Source organism: Pteronotus mesoamericanus, unplaced genomic scaffold (genome assembly GCF_021234165.1).
Source record: "Pteronotus mesoamericanus isolate MK-2021 breed Mesoamerican mustached bat unplaced genomic scaffold, CSHL_Meso_final contig_347, whole genome shotgun sequence".
NCBI lineage: Eukaryota > Metazoa > Chordata > Mammalia > Chiroptera > Mormoopidae > Pteronotus > Pteronotus mesoamericanus.
The window spans coordinates 2,283,355-2,300,627 of NW_026555137.1; the positions used below are offsets into that span (position 1 = coordinate 2,283,355).

At 44.0% G+C, this 17,273-nt stretch overlaps 1 protein-coding gene across 7 annotated transcripts in view; it reads left to right on the forward strand.

Moving 5' to 3' along the window:
- The window catches only part of DENND1B (DENN domain containing 1B), a 142,252-nt gene that overhangs the window by 30,199 nt on the left and 94,780 nt on the right, over positions 1-17,273 (forward strand). For all 7 annotated transcript variants that reach the window (XM_054576553.1, XM_054576558.1, XM_054576555.1 and 4 more), the window contains exon 3: positions 10,433-10,476. In XM_054576553.1, the coding sequence (XP_054432528.1) occupies positions 10,433-10,476 (44 nt within the window). The remainder of the gene's footprint in view (positions 1-10,432; positions 10,477-17,273) is intronic.

The following is a 17,273-nucleotide window of genomic DNA, read 5'->3' on the forward strand; positions in this document are numbered from 1 at the left end:
TTATGTGTTGAGTCTGTCTTCTCTAACCATGCGATATACAGCTTTAGAGCATTTTAATACCTGCAGCCCTTGAGGGGAGGGGCCCTAGCTCTGTCGTCTGCTTGTGATGATGGTGCAAGGGTTGTGCGTGGTGATTCTGGCGGCGAGCTCATGCCGGAGGAGAGCCGGGCGCAGCGTGCCCCCTCGCGAGGGCAAAGGCGCTGCCTCTGCCACGCGCCGGCGTGGGGGTGTGTCCTCTCAGGACAAAGGCACCTCGGCGAAGGAGCTACTGCGTTTACAGCAAGCCTCGCAGTGAGCTGTTCACTGCCCTTCCTCCACATTTAATTTCGTTGCAACTTGGAAGTATTCTGAACAAAACAGGATGCGTCGTTTAATTTGGTTCTTTAACAGTTTTGTGTTTTAGTTGTATTTTATTTTAAAATCAGTTTTAGATGTCCCAGTAGTTATTCTTGATGTAGCTCACAGCGATTTTCATTTTGGTAAGGGGGGGTCGTTTTCATAGTCAGTCCCGTCTATTCATCAGCTCTGGCTTATTCCAGCGCAGCTGGGACCATTGCGCCCAAGGGCGCCAGGAGCCTGCGGCCGGCTGCGCACCGGGCAGGAAGCTCTGCCCCCGCTTGCTCTCCAGCTCGCAGCTGCTTCTTAGGACAACAGGAACGTTACTCCAAATGTTGTAAACAAAATGAAGCTGTTTTAAGAGGTTCATAATTTTACATTTCTCAGGTTTCATGTTCATGTTGTACCCCTTAAAATGTATTTAGTCCAAAGATTTAAGTACCGTGAATACTGTGAATGTAAACACTCCTCTCTATTTAATCACATACTTGTAGACAGACTATGTAAAAACAGCATCTGCAACCGCCAGCCTGAGGCCGACGCGAAGCACGGCCTCCTGGCTGTTCTCCTGTTCAGGGAACATCGTGGAAGCTGCGGCGTTAGAAGCACGGCCTCCTGGCTGTTCTCCTGTTCAGGGAACATCGTGGAAGCTGCGGCGTTAGGATGTGATGGGCAAAAGGAACTTCAGGTCCCTTATAAAAGGCCGTCTTTCCGCGAGCAGCCCACTAACTTTTCCCTCCCTGCGTGCTCGTATCAACTTTTTTGTTGGTTTTTAATGATTGGTATCTGAAAAACGTCAAAACATTGATTCTCAGTTGTAAGTTTCTTGTCATAGATTAATCAGGATTGAACATCTGTGGCACAGCGTTGCTTTCCCCTTTTTTTTGTTGTTGATTAAAAAAAAAACCTCTCATGAAGGGCCCTTGGGACAGATGGCCCCTCCGTGTTGATGGTTCGATTACCATGATCACCCACAGCTTCAGAGGAGTGCGAAGAAAAGAAATTGCTTTCTTTGTCAAGGTGTTTTCAATTCAATTCTCACCCATTAGCCCTGTTTGGTTAAGTTTGGAATTACTCTATATGTTTGGAATTACTCTATCAGGTGACTGATGAAGGTTTTTATTTTATTATAATAGGTCTCGTTTAAAAGGAATGGAAGTAGCCAAATGATGTATCTAACCTGCTACGACTTATATTTTCAAGTTCTTTGAAGTTCCGTTTTCATTACCTTAGCTAGAATTCACTTATATCTGAGCAAAAAGAGCGTCGTTGTTTTGAGTTGTGATGGTAATTTTAGATAATTTGGGAAGAATCATTTAGAAAGGCTCTACTTATCCATTGAATTGCATTTACGGTTTGAGTTTCACAAGCACCAAAACGGTTTTACAGTAGGAGTTATTTGATTATCCAAGTGATTCTTCCCAGGGAAGACGGTCTCAGCGGGATCATTATGTTGGAGACTCTTGTACCCACTGCTTGTACACATTTTTAAAAATCACTTCTTGTTGTTATTCTGTTACAGTTTGTCCCCATTTCCCCCCTTTGCCCCCCTCCGCCCAGCACCCCGCCCTCCCCCCCGACAGCCAATTCTCACCCTGGTGTCCATGTCCGTGGGTCACTCAGACACCTTCTTTGTCTGGTCCCTTCCCCTTCTTTTCACCAGCAGCCCCTGCCCCTGCCTGTGTACATTTTTCAGAGGTGAAACAAACTGACACGTTTCCCCAATTGCCTGCTTTTTATTCTGAAGTAGGACATTATAAACAGCAGTATTTTTTTTTTTTTTTTTTTTTTTGCAGCTGGTTATAAAATCACACATCCTAAAATAATGATTCCTCTTCCTTAAGGTTTTTGTATATGTAAGTCTAACTCCAGTAAGAATTATTTCAGAGCTGGACTGAGAGGGCATTGATTGGAATCTATGAGCAATTAATAGCCTTTTGTAGGCTTCTTCACAAACACATTTCTAAGTATTGTTCAGAGCAAGTCTGCAGGGTGTAGGCCATTATTTACAAAACTTTAAATATTTGGTTAGCTGAGATAACTTCCTGTAGATAACAAGGAAAATTTCCAAAGTTGTGACTATACCTAGAACGACTGTGTACCCAATGAGAATACAGTCAAAGCTCAGCAAGCTAGAGCGCGCGGGGTTTATTTAGAGGGAGCTTTCCAAGCAGCAGCATAGAAATAGACTCCGAAAGGACGTCTGTTAGAGACAAGGGTGTCTGCAAGTCTAGCCTTGGCTTCGGCGGTTACCAGCTCGAGACGTGGGTTTCAGTGGAACCTCCTGAGTATTGGGAGGGCGGCGGGTGGGGAAGAATCTTTAAGGTCCTTTCTCATTCAAAGTGTCTATGATTCTATCCATACGCAGTAAACCTTATTTTTTTCTTTTAATTCCAAAGGGGGCAAAAAAAGAAAATAGACCTTAAATTACTTTTTTTATTCAGCCACCTTTCTGCTGTTCAAATTGGGACGAACTGCTTCAATTCTGTGGAAAGAGCATTGTAGGAAGGCACAAACAATAGCACTGGAATTAGAGTGCTGGCACTCTTAGCACAGACACGGTTTTTAAAATCTTTCGGTGACGTTTTTCTTGCTGGAGGTCCACCCTGCTGTCACTCTCCGGGGTGACGTCTCCTCCGAGCCTTCTGAAGAGACACCTTTTGCTAAATAAAATATGTATGTAATAAAGAGAATTCCGAATTATTCATTGCCACGTTTTAAAGAGTGTGTTCGAAACTGGTTACCATGTGACACACAATGCTAACCATTGTGAGGGACACGGGTCTCTACTACTGGCTCTCAAGGTGTGGCCCTTAGGTCGATGGCATCAGGAGCGCCTGGGAACTTGTTAAAAAAAGGTTTCTCACACCCAGCTCTTTACCCCGACGCCTGCAAGCGGGACCCAGAGGCCTGTGAGTGAACGAGAAGATGTTGTTCCAAGCCCCAGCGTGAGAACTGCTGAAGCAGGTTTAAGGAGATGCTAAAATTCTGTACTGTGGACGCGATGCTAACTTAAGTAATTTGTACACACACCTGACTCTGTTTTAGTAAATTCTGTGGCATCTGAATGGACCGCTTTGTAGCACTGCGTTTGTTTTCGCTTTCACTGTTGCTGGGCGTTGTGAAGGGGGTGCAGTCACGGGTCCATGACGCCGCCCGTTGGGTGCATGAGCGGCGGTGGGAGCGAGCGGCATCTGGGCGCCAGCGCGGGGAGCCTGTGTTGGCGGGTGTGTGCCAGCGGCGGTGGCAGGGTGTTGGGCTTCGGGGTCTCTGGCTTCGCCTCGGCCCCCGGTGGCCCTCAGTGAGGCAGGGTTTGCCCCAAATACTTTTCTCTGTCAGGCGGGATATAAAATCACAATAGTTCATATGTTTGCAAACTATTCTGGCACGTACAGTACAAGATACAATTCTCTGCGTGCGATATCAGCGAGATGGCAGAGCGGCGGCGCCCGGCCCCGTCCCCACGCAGGTCCGCGGGTAGGCAGGTCTCCGCGCCGGTGGCGCCGGAAGCGGACAGCGGCCTTGCTTGGCGAGCCTCCTCGCGGCTCCCGAGCCGGCCCCACCCACGCCGCGGGGACTGCCCGCTGGAAGGACTTCCCTCTTCCGGGGAAAGAGCAGTGGGGCGAGCGCCCAGCCTCCCCAGCCTTTTGGGGCCGCACGCCGGGGTTCTGCCTCGGGGTCAGCCCGCCCGGAGACCGGCAGCGGACGTGGCAGCGCGTGTCGAGAGCGCGCTGCTGACACCGGCTTTGCTGCCGCCTGGCCTGGCCTTGGCCGCTGCGCCCGAAGGCACTCGGCGGACCCCGCCGCCCTCGCAGCCTCCGGGGGTCCCCTGCAGCACCTGTGAAGGATTGCACCGTTGGAGCTGCTGTGGGCCCCTGCGACGTGAGCTCGCACATGAGCTGACACGCTGACACATGGCCCCAGACCTGGTGCCACCCACGGCCCCGCGGTTGGCACCCTACCTGCAGGCGAGCATCTTCCCTTCGCGAGGCCGGTCCGTAAAATCCGGAAGAAACGACTGCATGTTCAGACGTGCAGACGCCTATTCAAGGCCACCGGGCTCATGAGGAATCGGGGCACCTGGCTCTGTGCAAGGAGTGCTGGGGACCTCCTGTGACTGGTCCCAAAGGAAGGGAGACCCAGGAAATGCCCGGGAGGGAAGGAGTTCACAATAGTCGTTCTAATGGCCCTTAGAGAACTACAAGAGAACACGGGAAGCCGTTTAAATCTACCCGGAAAACAACACGAAACCAAAATAAAAGCAGCAAAGAGACACACGACAGAGATGAACCAGAGGGAGACGCTGGAGGTGCAGGATGCAGTGAGGGAGTGGGAGGATTCAGCAGAGCTTCGGGGCTAGGCCGGATCAAGCGGAGGAGAGAACCTGTGAGCTTGGACACAGGTCGCTTGAAAATCAGGGAAAAAAGCATGACAAGAAATGAGGAAAGCCTACAGGTCTTTTGGGACACCATTACGACAAATATTCTTTGTAACACTGGAGTCACAGAAGGAAGAGAGAGGGGGAAAGGGGCTGAAATCTTATTTAAAGAAATACTTTCTAAGAGCTTTTTGAACCTGGGAAGAGATTTGGATGTCCAGTTTATGAAGTTAATAGGGAACCCCAAAATTTCAATCCAAAATGATCTTCTTTAAGACCCATTATAATAAAACTACCTAAAATTAAAAACAGAGAATTTTAAAAGCACCAAGAAAGAGAAGGAAAAAAAAAAAACCAAACCTTGCAAAGATCATTTCTGGGAAATCTTACGCAGATTTCCAAGAAGAGACCTTGCAGGCCAGGAGAGAAAGGGCTTCCGTATCCGAAGCACTGAAACAAAGAGACGGCCGACTGAGAACGCTTTACCCGGCAAACTGGTCCTTCAGAAACGACAGTGAGACGAGGACTCCACCAGGCACATGGAGGCTGGGGTGGCTTGTCACCACTGTGCCGTCCCTGTAAGAAGTGTGGGAATGGTTTTTCCGAGCGGAAATGAAGGATACCAACTGTGAACACATATGAAGAGGAATGAAGGTTACTAACTATGAACAGGAACAGCACTCTGGTAAAGTCGAGTGTATAGTCAAGATGTGGAAACAGCCTAAATGTCCATCAACGGATAAATAGATAAAGAAAATGTGATTTTATTTAGATATTTCAGCCTTAAAAAAGGATGTGTTGCCATTTGCAACAACGTGGGTAGACCTCGAGGACATTATCGTAAGTGAACTAAGTCAGACAGAAAAAGACAAATGGTGTGTGGTCTCATTTATGTCGAACCAGAAACCGTTGACCTCAGAGAAACCCCCGGTGGTTGTCAGGGGCTGAAGGGCGTGGAGAATTGGAGAAATGCTGGTCAGAGGGTAGAGATTTTCAGTCCTAAGACACGTAAGTCCCAGGAATCTAATGTATAGCATGGGAGTACAGGTAACACAACCGTATGTATTCCCAAAGGTTGCTGTGAGAGTAGGGCCTTAATGTTCTCAGATAAAACAAAACAAAAATAACAAACGAACAGTTATGTGAGGTAAAGGCTACGTGAGCTAACCTTACTGTGGTAAACATTTTACAATATGTGCATTTATGAAATCTCATTGCGCACTTCAAACTTTCATCATGTTATATGTCAACTGTATCGCGACAAAGCTGGAAAAAAAATATAATTTTAACTGCAGTTATCTAATTCCTTGCTCTTCATCTTTTCCCCGTAATAGCATATATAGAAAATGATATTTACGCAGATACGGTAAACTTGGGTAAGCAAAGGAGACTCCATTCTTCCTGAGCACCATGGAGAGGGGGCAGGAAGGATGGGTAGACAGAGAGGTGGGAAATTGTATCTTTTTCAATGTTCGCCTCTGATCACAGAAAGTATCGTTATTCATAGATAAGACCAGAACTTGAGCTACCTAATGTCCTAATTACAAATGCTCCATTTATTTATCTTGCCATATTTCTCAGTCCTGGAGTCTTCAGATATATGCAGTAGATTTTCTACTGAAAATGTAGTTTTAAAATGCGTTAGCACGATTCGGGGTAGCAGTTAGCAGTAATGGGTTTAATGGAGGGGGAAACCCACTTCTCTTTCCACCAACTTTAGATCAGTAAATCATGTCTGTAACCACTTCTCTTTAAATTCTCTTTCCGTCACAGATGACGGACAGAGACCTCAAGCCCTGACTAAACCTACCAGTGTTTTCTTGCGCTTAGGCAGTTGGACGAGGATGGGGAAGTACCCCAGTATTGCCATTCAATACTGAGTTGGAAACCCACCTAACTGAACACTCAATAGTGCTTGAAACAGCCATGTACCTCCTTGAGCCTCTGCAGCCCTCCTAGCAGAGAACCTTTCTCCCACTACGCAGAAAATAATTGCAGTTTTTATGCAAAACATTTATCTTTGCACCACAAGCTCTAAAATCTTGGATTCAAAGCCTTTCTCCTTTTCCTGCAACAGAGGAAAACACTCGCCGACCTCTCGCCAGGCTCGTCCCGATCGCTGCCCACCGCAGACTCTGCTTGCCTCCCCAGGGATAGCCTGCCCCGTCTCACCCTGCTCCCCGCTGGGCCAGCATCTTCCTTGTCTTGTGCATCCGCCTCTGAGAAAAAAGAACACGCCCATAGCCTCTCTCCCCTCCTTCCACGTTTGCGCTCTGCCCTGGGGCCTTTCGTAAATAAGTCGCCTCCCTGCCCTCCGCCTCTCTTTTGTCCTTGTCTTCTTCAACCTGCCCTCTCCTTTCCTGCTTTACACGTTGCCAGTTCCGGCCAGCGCCTTGCTTACTGTTTTGCCACATGTGTTTGAGAATTGTTTAGACACATTCCCTCCCCTGGACTCTCACAGCACACACACTGGCCGTATTTTTGTGCGCCCCTGGTTGTTTTCCCTCACGTGGTTGACTTGGCACCTGCTGTAGCTGTTTTTCCCGCAATGTCTTGGGTACATTTTAGGCTCCGTAGTCTGGCTCTGCCTCTCCAGGTTTATTCCTCAACCTTCTCTCTCCTACTCTACATTCTAGATCTATTGTTTTTCTTTTTTTCAGTTGCTAAAATATATTCTGCTTTCTTTTCACTTCTAAGTCTTCAGGTGTGGTGTTTCTCCGGTCTGGAATGTTCTCCCTGCCCACACTACAGCGGAGTTGTCCTTGGTCTGACCTGAGTGGTAGTTTTCAGACACCATACTTTTCTGAACGGTTCAGCGGCCCTAGATTAGAGGAGGCTTCCTCACGTTGTCCTGTAGTATCCTGTCCTTTTAATATAACACACATTAGATTTTACTGCATCGTATGTTTAGATGCGTTTCTCGTCTATAAATTGTAGGGGCCCTATTTTGTTCCGTTCACCACGATATCTCCATTGGTGAAAGAATAAAAATTCCACATTTTCTTTAACAAGTCTTGCTCGTTTGTATTCAAGAGACATCACCCTTCATTCATTAGGAACATTTTTGAAGTTCTTCAGCAAGTGAATTTTCAAGTTGAGTTCAAGTCTCCCCCCCTTGTTTGCACCAACACTTTGCACAATAACTAGATAGCTCTTTGGCGTTTTGCTCCAGTCAGCCGTGCGGCTGACTCGCTGACAGGAGGGAGGACAGAAGCCCGGCGTGGCTCAGCGTCACTGGCCGCCACGGCTCTGGCCATGCTCCCGCCTTCCGCCTGTGGCCAGCATCGCCTCGACCTCACGGGCCAGGTCAGATCTGGTCTCTGGAAAGCAGTCCCCAGGGAGCAGAAAGTTCAGCCCTTGTGCATTAATCTGAGAGTCAGGCTATTTTTTGCAGAGCCTTTGTGCCTCGTCCTTCCCGGAACATGTGAAAAGTTGCCAGCAAGATGGGTCAGATGCGGTGACAGCCCAACAACACGGGCAGTCACTGAGTTAGTCCTTTTCAACATACGGACGCCCATGATTGTACTAGACTTTTGGGTGCCGAAGTGTGAAACTCATTTAACGAAAAGAAACGGAATTGGTTATTTTCCACTGAGGGATTGAAGCAATAGGTGCTCTTTTTGTGTATCCACTTGTCCTTTTGGGAAAGAGCCACTGGTGCAGAAATCCTGAGCAGCACAGCCCGGGGGATGGGGGCAAAGGCGCCCCGGGCCGGCGCTGCGGACGGTGGGGCCGGCTGGTAGGGCTGTGCAGGGGGCAAGCGTCCTGGTTGTAGGACAGAGTGTGAAAAACCTGTCACAGACATTTTCTCAAACGGTCGCTGTGAAATTGAGGCGGTTCCAGAGGGATGGTTCCCATCTTCACGATGAAGCTCTGTAGCTCCATCAGTCTTGAGAAAGGACTCGTCTGCAGTTCCTCTCGCTGATGCATTTACTTGGCCATCAGTTGTTACATGAATGTGTCAAGGTAATGCATTTCGTTTAATATTTCATAAAGATTCCATCAGACACTTTTGTTTTGTGAGATTCAAGTCTCAGTGACTACCATTCTGGTGAAACTGCTGCATGAACGTACACCCAGATACGTGTATATATTTCAATATAATCTTTAACAGGACATGAACGTCTGCGTGTTTTTAGATGATCTGTAGCCCCTGTCACGTTCATTGTAGAGAGTGCACACTCTGTGTTCTATGGAAGCGTAGTCATTTAATATCATCTTCGTAGATTTGTAATGCATGACTCCTGTATGTTTTAAATGATTTCTTATTTATATTTAGCCTTTTATTTTTATTTTAAATATTTATTTATTAATTTTTTCAGAGAGAGGGGAGGGGAGGGAGGAAAAGGGGGGAAACATCGATCGGTTGCCTGTTGCACGCCCCCTGACGGGACCCGGCCTGCCACCCAGGCCTGTGCCCTGGCTGGGAAGCGAGACGCTGGACTTTTGATTTGCAGGATGACGCCCAGGCCGCTGAGCCACAACAGCCAGGCCAAGCCTTTTTATTTATTTTTTTAAAATATGTAAAAAAAGTCAACTGTAGAAAGCATGCTTTCTTTTTAGGTTAAAATATATGAAAAAAAAATTTTTGACCTTCAATAATAAAACAGGAGGAGCCCGCTCATGGTAAAAATGTTGATGGGTAATTATTGAGTCCTGGAATTAAAGACTTAAAATGATGCACTCTTAGGATTTATTTTTAAGGAGTAGTATGGAATTGTGGGAATAATGACCTAGGGGTGAAATTTTCCAGTGCCCACGTACATAAAATGGTATCTTTGATCTGCTGAATTCTTTCCCTTGGAGGAGACTTCAAATCCTGTCATATTGCTTGTGCTTGTTACTTATGTTGTCTTGGGCTTTCAAAGGCTCTTTCAGAAGTTTTATTATCCATTGTACTCTATTCTTTTAAAGCACATTTACAGTGCTTAGAAAGAAGTTTATTTTTGACAGAATTAAAAAAATGTATATGTGCAAAATATTTATTAATGCTAATTAACAGGACTTCTTTTATTATATTAAAGTAGAAGAGAGGTATTATGAAACTAATGAAAACCTAGTGGGAATAGTTATAAAACAACATTGATTTTTACATATGATTAACGAGACATATTACAAAAATTTCTCTGAAGTGTCCTGAAAATATCAATTACATTTTAAATAAGCTTGTTGCCTTATACCTACCAAGATATCTATTGTTTTTAAAAATGCTTTATAGGGTTGCAAGCCTGGGATTTCAGATGTGAACTTTGATAGAAAGCAAACATTATTACAGTGTTAGGATTTTAAATGGAAATTTAAGGTCATATATTTGGTCTAGTCTCTGAGGGCTATAATATTTTTGATTATATATTTACCACATTTATGTTTTACTTTTCAAATCAAAACCAATATGCTAATGCAGTTAAATCTGAAAATTTATATTTCATAATCTTTAAAATGCAAGTATACAAATAAAAACTGTGTTGCTCAAAGAAATAATGATTTTTAATAATCTATGTTATTTTATTTCTTCCTATTCCCAAGGTCATTGAGAGTCTTAAAAGATAAGACTATTTATTTAATTTTGATCCTCATCCACTGTAAATGTGTAAAGAAAAACTTAAAAATTATTTAAAATGTAGGTTTGACAATTTTAAGGGTACTTTAATAACTGCTGCTATAGAAGTGTTTTTTGTTTTTTGCCTCTGTTTAATGTCATGTATCAATTATTTACAGATCCGGTGGTTTTGTGGAAGTTCCCAGAGGACTTTGGAGACCAGGTTGGAATCACATACTTTTTAAAAGATGTTAAAATTAGAGGATTATGATTACTATTCTGTTACTGCTGCTACTACTACACATAAGTTACTATAAGTATTTTCTGTTGATCAGCTCAGGGAAGAAAAGCCACATGTGCAGAATATGTGTGGAAAGTCTTTGGCAGTCACCTAGTACGTGGGCGATGAGAAAGCCCTTAGAATGAAACTAATAGGAACCGAATATTAAGTTTTATCATCGTTTCACACTGTTAAAAACCTATCAGTGGAATATATATTTGGAAACATTTAAATTTTTGTCCATCAGAAAGAACTGACTATACCATACATTGTTGAATACCCACCTATTATTTCTCTCAGAAGTCACTAGTAACTGCGGTGAACGAGTGGCCTGTTCTCTCCTGTTACAGTAATATCTGAGTCATTTACCTCTGTACATTGAATTGACAATATTTCTTTATTTTTAAATAATTCTCACCTATAGCTTTATTTTCTTAAAAGAAAATGAGAGACTTTGGAATGAGTTATTCTGCTGTATTTTGAATTCCAGCCTTCTACAGTTCCTTAAGCATTTGGCCAAACTGCATTTGGGCAAACACCATGGCAAAATAATGTGAACATTTATATTTTAGATTAAAAAATTTATATTATAGGTTTATCATTTTGAGGTGAATTATATATGGTTAAAAATACAAATTTAAATTTAAATAGAAATTAGCACTTTTTATGGAAAACGATGAGCACGTTCCTTTAGTTGTCTGCAAAGAAATGAGTTAAACCATCCTGGTCACTGTTAAAATTATACAATTATGAAACTACAAACTTAACCATAAGTCAATTTGCAGATATAACTTTCATACTTATCGTAATTTACAAAAATGAAAGCTGATAAAAGGCTTTGTTTAAAGAGGTTCGTTGAGAAACCATTGTACAAACACATGAGTGAGATATGTGGAGGATATTTCTTCATGTGAAATCAGCTTGTAAGACCAGGAAATTGCCCCCAAAATGCAGGAGCTCGGGCATGTGGAGTGTCGGCTGGGTCCAGCGCACTGCGAGACTGTTGTTCCACCTGAGAGGATGGTGTGCACCCTTAATTTTTAGCCCTTTAGAGAAAGAACAGATTTATAAATATCTCAAGTATATAAAAGAAGTCTCTACAGTGAAGACATGGTTTGGACCTACGATGCTTAACCGGGTTTGTCCCCAAGTCGTGCGTAGTAGGTTGAAGTCTTATGGACTCATTTACCATTCTTAAATACCGTTCTTCTCTTGGTCTTCTGAATTCTCTCTTGTCCACTGACCCAAGAACGAAGCTCCTGACCAGGTCTGTGTGTGTGGTTTCCCGAGAATTCCTAGAGTCCAGGAGCCCCTTGACCTTGTTTCACATAAGGGTGGCAGTGTTCCTGGGTGAGTTCAGCCGCAGCGGATTTCTCAGGGAGACCAACTCCGCTGTTCCTCTTGTGAGTGATAAACTGGTAATAGGAATTTCTTAGTCGGGGCTGAATCGTTGCTTTGTTTTCCGTATTTGTGAGCTCAGTGGAACATTAATAAGCCCTCACATACTTAGTAAAATACTAAAGCAATTAACCACGTAATGGTGAGGGACCCTTATAACCCCTGGGATTCCAGCGCATAGCTGTTCCTACCGACCTTCCAAAGGTTAGAGCGAAAGAAGTTTTAGATTCCACTCTGTCTAATGACTTGACTTTATGTCCAAAGAAACCAAACTTTATATGGGAATCTAGCCAGGGGCTTTGAAGAATGGTTGTGTTGTGTGCTTCTTGGTGGCTCTTCCAAGTGCGGCAGATGACACAGTGCCCTCCGTGTATCCCTCCTTCTTCGCCTTCCCGCTGCCCCATGCCAACGCCTGCGTCCTCTCCAGGAGCCCTCCCCCGGGGCCCGGGACTGCCTCAGCGATGATAACTCCCCCAGACCTGCGCCTCTAGCTCGTGCCGTGTGCGGAGCACAGTGTGCACGGTTCATTTTATCTCCAAATTCTCCCAGCACCCACAGCCTCATCCCCCAAACGGAGTAAGAACCTTGCCTGGGACGGCAGGTTTGTCCAACTCAAAGGCACGAGCCGTTAACAGCTGAGCTCTGCTGTCGTTTCTGCTTGCAATTTTAATCTACATCCTGCTCCCTTATTTGCGCCCTTGAAACATTCGTCATGATAGCTTTTTCCTCAGTCTTTATCATTTGCGAGCCGTGCGTTACTTAATCCAGAGAGATGACATCAGCCCCCTCGGGTTTTGTCTCTGTCAGTCAGTCCCCACAGCACAGTCACAATGGTCTACAAGACAATAGAGGGGTCTCTCGGGAGACGCTCTCCTGCTACAGTTGGTTCCTTCCGATGGCGGTCGGCCCCCTGCGCGCCCCTAGTGGCCCCCTTGGCCTGCCCAGGGGCCCTTGAGTTCGGGGACCACTGCAGCCTGTGTTTGACGGAACTGCGGAGTGTGGCTTGGCGCGGCCGCAGTCACTCAGCTGGGAAGGAGCAGAGCACTGGGCCAAGCCGGAGGCCGTGACTCCGGGGCCCCTGGTCCACAGAAGGACTCTCCCCGACTCAGGACTCCCGTCGGCGCCGTGAGCGCACAGCTCGACCTCCTCCGCAGGATCGAGTCCCTTGTTTCAAGTCCTCTGTTTACACCTTTAGCCTCGGTTTCTCTCTCTGCCTTTTTTCTCTATTAAAATGGGGCCCATGTTTCGCAGTGAACATTCATTCCCATTATATACCATTCATTTACATTCTCACTTTGAACGTGCGGCCTCTCCGTCTGAAATGCTAATCTGTTTGCACTCGCCCCTGCCTGTCTTTCTGTCTTGGCCTAAAGGTCACTTCCTCCAAGAAGCCTTTTTTATGTCACAAGTCTGGCTTGAATGGACCTCCTGGGAGTTCCCTCCGCATTTTATGTTTCCCGCATTATGGCGCCTATTAGATCTTCCGTCCCTTTACTTTCTGTTTATCTCGCTAGACTGAGTGTCGCTGGGACAGTATTAAGGCATAATTTTAAAAGAAGATAAAATTATGACTCTAATACAAATACGTGGAAGATTTTATTTTTGTTGAAGATTTTTTTTAACTTGTTCATTGATGAGGATACCAGTAAAGAGTCCCCCAATGCTATGGACACATCAGGACGCTGCGACAAACGTACCAATAGGAGTAAAGAGGCTTCTGCACGTGGGGGATGAAGGAGGAGGGACGTCGGTCGCCCCTCCATGAGACATGTCTGTGACGGATACATTTGCAGCTACTGTTTGTCTATGCTCAGAGCCACGCAGCAGTGACAGGTGATGAAGGCGCAGAGCCCTCGGAAGACTGTGCCGGGTGGTGGCTCTTTCCCGTTGAAGGACACTCTGTCCTCTTTGGGTCCATTTTGCTCTTGCCAAGTCTTCCTTATAGTCTTCCTCCTGCTCTTGAGGAATCATAATGCCTCAAAGATTGTTCCAGGCAACGAAAATAAAATAGCTTGGGCTGCTTATTTCTGTAGGTGCAGCAAGAGGGTTAATATACCCTATGACCCTCCGTATCTGGAGCCACGTGGCGCCGAGCAATTGCTCTGTCTACAAAATAATGTCCGTCCGGACACTTTCATAAGGAATTTCAGAGTACGCTGCTGAAAAGCCCCCGTGGCGTGTTATCCTAAAGCGAGGAAACCAGGCCCAAGACACTGTCTTTCCCAGACTTCTTCCCTCCTCAAGGTTCCCGGGCTCGGCCGAGGTCCCCTGCCGACGAGGACCGGCCTTTCCCAGCACCTGCTGGGGCCACAGTCGGGGGGCCGGGGCTCAGGCAGGGCTCCTGGGGGCCCTTGCGGTTCCCAGCAGGAGCACTCGGTTTCACGCCTCCCCGTGTCTTGACGTGGCTCAGGAAGCAAGAGCCATTCTCAGATACGACACCTGAAGTAAGGCCTGGGTGGTATAATCAGTTCCATGTTGGTAAAATGAAAGATTTTTTTAAAAAAAAAAATGGGACTGATGCAAGTATATTTTCTTTTAATGATTTTAAAAGGGATATGGCCAGAATGAATCAAGCCTTTCATGATTTGAAATAGAGGTCGATGGATAGGTGGACATTTAAAATGTTTTCTTGTATCAGTTGTAAAGAAAATCTATATTATTTGAAAATAATTTATTAAATCTAATATTTTCAAAATGTTGAAACAAGTTATGGATATATGTTTTTAGAAAGTGTGGTTTTTGTTTTTTGTTTTTTGCCCATTCGGACTTGATTCTGTCATTTTTAACTACAAGTTGATCCCATCACACACAGGAAAAAAAAAATAACTTAACTGTATCCTATACCAACTATTGTTTTTCCAAATGAAAAGACTTCAATTTCTTGAACCAGTTTTTGAGGTGTGGTCATTAATTTTTCTTTCACTACCTCTATGAGACTATACATTATATAAAACATTATATATACATTATAAAGTATATATACATTATATATATTTCTAAGACACTGATTTTTCATTTTTAATGAAATAAAATTTTGAGAAATGGTAGTATAAGAGAATGATAATCATATCATGACTGCATGTTTTGTTTCATATTCAAATATTTTCTCGGTGATTTATCTTAATAACTCTAAAATACCCATTATTTCTTATCAGTTCGTTTTAGATAGAGTGGTATCTTTGTCGTACATTTTTGTGTCTACAAATGAAGAATCAGAATAAAACATTGTATTGCAAGCATGTGGAAAGTGCTTAAAGTTACATCAACGATTGTCATATTTTTCTCTGTCCGTCTTTCTGTATGCAGACAAGATTTGTTTCTTTTATAGATGCAGCATTAGGAAGTGCGAGGCAAAATGTGATTACATTCTTACTTCATCTGCGTGCTGTCTCATATTTACTACTTTTAAAATTTAAAAATGTTACTGCAAACAGGGATATTTGGAAAAAAGTGATATTTTAGAAATTTTGCTCGTTTAGAAATTTTATTGGAAGACAGAACTGTGCGGTGTGGCAAACTCCTTTTGAAAAGAATATTTTCACATACATTTTAGATAATAAAATGTGAAAACCCCTGAAAAACTGACCTTATTTTTTTTTGCTGACGTGTGAACAGGTTTTGCTTTAATAAGCTCTTAGAGGTGAGGTTTTTATTTATTTTTATGGCAGTGAAATTATAATAACTATTCAGATGATTCCCATCAATCTTGGAAGGTCTGACTTTACTCAGTAATCTGTAGAAATTAAGTAATAATAGATGATACAGACCTAAAGAGATAAATGTAGTTTGACAAAATTTTACTTTTTATTGAGCATTAAACATTTGACAAGTAAATTTGGAATTTAGTCCTATAAAGAGTTCTAAATCTTTGAGAGAAAATAGTGGACAATTTTTCAGGTTGACGGGCTTATGAATGAGAAGCAAGTTTTCGCAAGTAAGGAGAAAAAAAAATGCAGTGTTGGGTCATTACAGTGTCTCTGCCAGGTCACAGTGTCACATTTCAAAATATTTTTAATGTTTAGTTTAAAAAGAAGTTAAAATTAAAGATGAAACAAAGGATGGAAACAAGAAACACATTTTCAGATGTTACTAAATGACAAAATCATAATCTTTAAAAATTGGCATAAAGTCAATATTAAGTCACACGGAATATGTTACTTTGAAATAATTTTGACAATTATAACTGTATTCTGCTTTAAAAAATGCCTTTCAGAGCCATTTCTTTCTGCGAATAGGCGTTGAGCGAGGCTTGTAGGCAACCAGAATTAGCAACAACTCATCAGTTTGCCACCTTACCTTTTACTTTGGTTTTTCCCATTTTCTCCCCCTTCTAGAACATTATTAATGGATGAGCTCTTTTAAAGTAATGTTGCCAGGTTGCTTACTACTGCTTAACATGAAAGCTTTAAATGCAATTGGGGAGAATACGTAGAAAAGAAGGCACTGCACTGTTAAAATTTCGAAATTTAAAAAATACTCCTTACAAACGGAGAATGTTGAACTTGGCCAACATATGGCACCAGCCCGCCTTGTCCCCACCCGTTCTTTTGTTGTCCTGCGATTGTTACCAGCTTAATGGCAGTTGTAAGCCATGGTTCTGGACGTGGGGCTGGTCCACCCTGGGGAGGGGAGGAGGAAACAGCAGTGTGGATTATGGAAATATGGATTGATCTAAAAAGAGACCCCTTGTAAAAGAACTGGGCTCAAAGGAAGGCCAGGAAAACCGATGAAAAGATGATGGAATAGACGTGAAAGTGACCATGGGAAATCTTCCCTTTCATCTCCAGCTGCTGCGTGGGGGCGCGGGGGCGCGTTGGCGAGTTAAGGGAGAGCTGAAGGGGGCCAGATTAGCAGCATTATTTATGAGGTCGGCGTTCATTTTCAGCGAGATAAAATATGTGCATTCGAACAGGCTTGGCATATGTGAGACTTATTAAATCTTAAAGACATGATGCTAGGTATCATACACCATAGAAGTATCTCAAGGAGTGCATGAGACTTGATTAATTTTTAACCTTTAAGTAGACGTAATTTAAAAATTAACTTCATGTTTGTTGCTAATTTTAACTGATTGTGAGGGCGAATAGAGTATCTTTGAAATACGAATTTTTTTCTGTTCCTTTTACAACTTATTCAATTACATGGTTGCGTGTTTATTCACGTGCAGTTTTCTAGACAAGCGATAGCAGTGCAGCTGCTCCTGGGGAACTCGCTGAGCGGTGACATACGTCTTTATCCACGGCCTGTGTGACCGGAAGGGAGGGCAGCGCAGCCTCTCACGGCCGCGATGGGGATGCAGACCCAGGTGCACGTGGATTCCACTGTTCCCGGGGCGCTTGTGC